Source organism: Fonticula alba (assembly GCF_000388065.1).
Source record: "Fonticula alba strain ATCC 38817 unplaced genomic scaffold supercont2.6, whole genome shotgun sequence".
Lineage (NCBI taxonomy): Eukaryota > Rotosphaerida > Fonticulaceae > Fonticula > Fonticula alba.
In genome coordinates this window covers 1,583,478-1,588,869 of record NW_009242976.1, presented here as the reverse complement: position 1 = coordinate 1,588,869, position 5,392 = coordinate 1,583,478, and the positions used below count along the sequence as shown (strand labels likewise).

General features: G+C 67.5%; 2 protein-coding genes across 3 annotated transcripts; one reads left to right on the top strand and one right to left on the bottom strand.

The window, feature by feature from the left end:
• Positions 1-558: 558 nt before the first annotated feature.
• On the top strand, positions 559-1,357 carry H696_04011 (AP-2 complex subunit sigma). The gene is made up of 3 exons (XM_009497881.1): positions 559-653; positions 779-931; positions 1,048-1,357. The coding sequence occupies exons 1-3, from the start codon at positions 651-653 to the stop codon at positions 1,321-1,323; spliced, it is 432 nt and encodes a 143-aa protein (XP_009496156.1). The 5' UTR covers positions 559-650; the 3' UTR covers positions 1,324-1,357.
• A 223-nt stretch (positions 1,358-1,580) lies between these two features.
• On the bottom strand, positions 1,581-5,335 carry H696_04010. Of its 2 annotated transcripts, XM_009497879.1 has the most exons (5): positions 4,940-5,335; positions 4,317-4,774; positions 2,497-4,158; positions 2,205-2,323; positions 1,581-2,112 (listed from the first exon to the last, which is right to left on the bottom strand). In XM_009497879.1, exons 1-5 carry the CDS (start codon positions 5,238-5,240, stop codon positions 1,773-1,775), a joined length of 2,880 nt encoding a protein of 959 aa, XP_009496154.1. In that variant the 5' UTR covers positions 5,241-5,335; the 3' UTR covers positions 1,581-1,772. The 2 variants fall into 2 exon arrangements, with proteins under 2 accessions (XP_009496154.1, XP_009496155.1); XM_009497880.1 differs by having other exon boundaries at positions 1,581-2,323.
• Positions 5,336-5,392: the final 57 nt, after the last annotated feature.

The window sequence follows — 5,392 nt, the reverse complement described above, 5'->3', positions numbered from 1 at the left end:
CCCCCCCCCCCCCCCCCCCCCCCCCCCCCCCCCCAAACCCCCCCCCCCCCCCCCCCCCCCCCCCGAGGCGAGAGACCGCTAATCTCTGGGCGGCCACCACGCCCGGGGCCTGCAGGCCCCTCCCCGCCTCTCCCTCTTGGCCTCGAGGCAACCAGCACCTTCTCCAGGGGCAGGCTTTTTTTTCCAGGGGGAAACGCAGCCGCCAGGCGCCGGGCCAAATGCCTCCGGCCCGAGCGCCGGCCTGGCGCGTGATGTCCGTGTGATTCGATCTCCAACTGCCGCCGGTCGCCCGTCCGTGGGCTGTGGTTGGCCAGGGCCCTCTTCTCCCCGGGCCGAGAGCAAGGGGGGGGGGGGGGGGGGATGCCGCCGCCCCACAGGCCTGTGCGGGATCTCCCTTCTCCCCGGCTCGCCGGCCCCTGGGGTGGATGATCTGTCACGGCCACATTCTCTTTTCCCCTGGCGGGCGGAGGAGGGCGGGGGAGGATTATCAAGAGGTGGGTCTGCGCGTCCACGCCCCGGCCCCCGGGCGCCGGGCACCCTCTCCTCCTCCCCCCCCCCCCCCCCCCCCCCCCCACCCCGTCTGCTTTCCTGTGCTCGCCCTCCTCCCACACCGCCCCCCTTCTCGCCGCATCGCCATCGGCCCCCTCCCAATGGTGCGCGCCCTGGGCCTCGCTCCCCGCTCGCTCCCCGCTCGCCCCCTGCGCCAGCACTTTCCCACTCACACCGCCTTCACCCGGCCGCTCTGGGATTGGGCATTCCCGGCGCGCCCATTGCGCAGATCCACTTCCTGCTTGTCCAGAACCGCCAGGGCAAGACCCGTCTCGCCAAGTGGTATGTCCCCTTCGATGATGCGGAGAAGATCAAGCTGAAGAACGACGTGCATCGCGTTGTCGCCGCCCGCGACAACAAGTACCAGTCCAACTTTGTTGAGGTTCGTTCTCGCGCACGGCGGCGGGGCCTCAAGCCCAGTCCCCCCTCCCGTTCTCCCCCCTTTCCCTCTCTCCCTCTCTCCTGACTTGCTCGGTAAACTGATGCCGCGTTGCTCAGTTCCGCACCCACAAGCTCGTGTACAAGCGCTACGCCGGGCTCTTCTTCTGCCTGTGTGTGGATTCCGAGGACAACGTCCTCGCCTACCTGGAGGCCATTCACCTCTTCGTTGAGACCCTGGACCAGTACTTCCAGAATGTCTCGGAGCTGGACCTGATCTTCTTCTTCCACAAGGTGTACCACATCCTGGACGAGCTGATCCTCAATGGTGAGCTTTATGAGACCCAGAAGCAGCTCATCCTCACGCGCTTCCGGCATCTGGAGACCCTGGAGTGAGTATGGGCCCGGCATTGCCAGCCCCCCCCCCCCCCCCCCCCCCCCTGGCGCCTGCCTGCGGTCCTCTCCGCCCATCGCTCCGCCATAACCTTGTGTGTATGTGTGCGTGTGCTTTTGCGTACGCGCACACGCGCCGTGTCCCTAGTTCCCCCACGCACACACGCACACACGCACCACATCCCCCCCCCCCCTCCCTCCCTTGTACCCTCTCTCCCCTCCCCCTCCTGCCCCCAACAATGTAACATATCCCCACATGATCCGTCTTCATCTCACCACGGCCACGGGCAACATGAAGGACAGCAGGAGAGACCCGGCCAAGGCACATGCGCGTCTATCTTTAATGAGGCCAGCCTATCCGTGATTCTGAGGATGGGCAGAGAGAGAGAGAGAGGAAAGAGCGACACTCGGACCGGTCCGGAAACACAAGAAGGGGGGGGAGGAGGGCAGCCTCAACGCTGCTTTTTGGCCTTGCGCGTCATCGGACCCGAAAGCATGCCACCGATGCCGGCACTAATGCCGAACTCATCGGAGGCCGCCTTGCGCTTGGCACGCTTGACCTCCTCGCGGGCCACGTGCACGGGCTTCACGAAGGAGAGACGGTTGTACTCGTGTGCGGCGATGGCTGCCGTGCCTGCATTCTCCGCGGCCGCCAGGGCCTTGGCGGACTTCTTCCCGGCGCTCGCAGAGTGGGAAGACCCGCCGCCGCCAGCACCACCACCGCCGGAGGCAGCCTTGGCGGCCTTGCCCTTGCCGGCGGCAAAGCGAGACGGCGCATCCACCAGGCCAAAGCTGAACACATGCCAATGTGAGTAAATGTCCCCTGTCACCCGGCGGGCACCCGCACCAAAGGTATGCCACCAAAAGACCCCGGGGAGACGTACCTCTTGGCCAAATGCCCCAGATGGAGCTGCTTCGGGTGGAAGAAGGCCCGCATGGCCTTCGGATGCGTGGCATACGCACGAATGTAGGACCGCAGCGCGCGGACAGAAAGCTTGTGGAACTGAGTGGCACAGCAGGAAGCAAACCACCCCCCCGGGGGGCACAAGACCGACAAAAGGTCAGCTGGTGAGAGAAAGAGAGTGTATGCATGTGTATGAAAGAGAGAGAGAGAGAGAGGGGGGGGGGACGGGGGAGGGAAGAAAGGCACAAAAAGGCGAGGATGTCCTGGCGTACCGCTCGGTGCGACGTCTGCCGCTCGAAGGACCGCTGCAAGCCGGTCAACAGCTCGCGCCAATCCGGCATGCGCACCGCGCGACGAATGCGCTCCCGCTCCTCGTGCTTCAGCCGCGCGGTGGGTCCCGCACGCCGCTGAGCCCGGTCTACCGCCTGTTTGACGGCCAGCCGGTGCGCGCGCTTGGCGCGACCGCCCCAGGTGCCAATCAGCATGGCCTCATAGTCCGACCGGAGAAGGACCAACTCATGGTTGGTGCGCAGGAATTCCGTGTACCCGGCTGCCTCGTGCGGCATCAGGAAGACAATGGACGTCCCCTCGCGCCCGGCACGCGCGGTCCGGCCAATCCGGTGGACGTAGTCCCGCACGCTGGTGGCCACGTCGTACTGCACCACGAAGTCCACCTGTGGCAGGTCCACTCCGCGCGCGGCCACATCCGAGCAAAGCAGCACGGCCGCCTCACCCCGGGCCGCGCCCTCGCGATATGCTCGGAAGGTGGCCATCCGATCGGCCTGCGCCATGTCCCCATGCAGGCGGTATACCCGTGCCCCACCGAGGATCGGGGCCGTGGCCCACGCCGACAGGGTCAACGCCGCCTGGCGCTGCAGAGGCTTCCCGGTCACCGGGTCGAAGGAGCTCGACAGTTCTGCAATGTGCCGAGCACGGCCCTGGCGACGGGCCCGCGCCGCGCGCGACCCACCTCCAGCCGCACCGCCATCCTCCTCGTCCGAATCGAAGAGAGACGCACCCTGGTCGGGGTCGGCCGGCCCGGAAGCACTGGACCCCTGGGCCCCGGCGGCGGCGGCGTCGTCGTCGGAATCGCTGCCGGACCCGTCGCCAGCGGCTTCGCCATCGGCGGGCTTCTCCCCGAAGAGGACCACCGCACCGGAGTTGTCGATGCGCACCGGCCGACTGGCCGCATGAGTCAACAGGGCAAAGTGGAAGTCCACACTGTCGGTGGTGCTGAGGAAGACAATGCCACGCTTGGGATCCGCGAAGCCGAGGGCCGGATCGGCCGGCTCCGCAGCCGGCGGCGCGCCATCAGTCGCGGGCTTGTCCGTGGCCGAGGGCCGCTTGCCGAGGGCCTTCTCGGCGGCCAGCGCCGCGGCCGACTTGGGAGCCGTGCCAGCCGGCTTGGGAGTCGCGGCCGTGGGCTTGGAGGTCGAATCCGCATCGGCACCCTCCGGACCGGCGGTCTCGGAAGCCGCCTGTGCGGCGAGCGTCTGGTCCAGGCGCTGGAGTTGATCCTCGGTCACGCCGAGACGCGATTGCAGCAGCGTCACCAGCGTCACCAGACGAAGCTTGGTCGGCAGCTCATAGTAGATTTGCAGCAGCTGCGCCGGCACGTGGAAGCGCTCACCCAGCTCAGTGTCCACCATCTTGGCATCCTCGCCCTCCTTACTGGGGGCATCGCCGGCAACATCCGACCCGGCATCGGGCGCCATGTCGGGGGCGGGCTCAATCACCATCGGGGCGGTGGTGCTGGCGGCCTCGGCATCCGGTGCCGGCTGAGCCCCGGCCACCAGAGTCTCGTCGGTGGAGATGTACACCGGCGACTCCATGGCCGACTGCGTGATGGCCTGCAGGCGCTTGGAGATGGTGGCCGAGCAGAGGATAGTCTGACGCCGATCCCGCGGGACGCCGATCCGGCGAACAGCCCGACGCTGGAGAAGAGGGACAGCAGGCCCGGCAGGGGTACGATGGTGCCGCCAAGGTGTCAGTCCTGGCGCCTAACACAAAACACAGGGAGGCCAAAAGGCAAAGGCCGAAGGCCGAGAGGGCGAGAGGGCGAGAGGGAAGGAGGCAAGGGAGGAGCACGCACCTCGTCGATGGTCTTGAGGATCTCACGGACGTCCTTCTCGAAACCCAGATCCAGAAGCAGGTCCGCCTCATCCAGCACCACCCACCCAACCTGCGAAAGGTCCATGCCGGCCGTCCGATCCAGGTGATCCTTCAGCCGACCCGGCGTGCCGATGACAATGTTCAGCCCCCGGCGCAGGCGAGCCTTCTCGGCCTTGCGGCGCTCGCCACCGGCCAGAGCCCCGGACACGATCCACACACAGCCGGCGGCCTGGATTAGGCGCTCCAGCACCGCCTGGGTCTGGGCGGCCAACTCGCGCGTCGGCACAATCACCATGCACAGCGCGCCATCACCGCGGGAGACCTGCGGCGACAGGGTCAAAAGATGCTGCAGAATCGGCAGCAGGAAGGACAGCGTCTTGCCGGAGCCGGTTTGCGCGCGCATGATGACATCCTGTCCACTGAGAATGGCCGGGATGGCTGGCAAGAGGGGAGGAACAAAAGGTAAGTGGGGGAGGGGGGGGGGGAGCAGGCAAGTCGCAGGGGATGAGGCGGGAGAGCACGAGCCACAGGGCGGGGACGGGGACGGGGACGGGGACAGGGAGGGGGGGAGGGGGGGGGGGACATGGGGCTCGCGATGTGTACCTTGGTGCTGGATGGCTGTCGGACGCTGGACACCAAGGCGATCTCGCAGGGCGCGGACCACCCGCGGGTCTAGGCCCATGGTGTCGAAGTTGGCCTCGGCCAACGCGGCGTTCGTACGCTCGAGGGTGCTGACGTCCGGCAGCGGGTCCGAGCGCTTGGCGAGCGTCGGGTTATTGGTGAAGAGGGAGGAGACCACCGCGCGCGCGGGGCCAGCCTGGGCGGCCGCCTGCTTGAGGACGGCCTCCGGCAGGTCATCGGCCCAGTCGTCCAACGACGGGGCGGGCTTCTTGCCGGGCGGCATGTGTGGTGTGGTAGTCGAGGGGCAAAACCGGTGGGAAGGGGGGAAAAGGGTGGAGGGGAGGGAGGAGGAAAAACAGGACGAGGGGGAGGTGTGTGGAGGGGAATGTCAAATGGCGGGGGGTGGCGGCCACTGCACGCGGGCTGGCTAAAAGG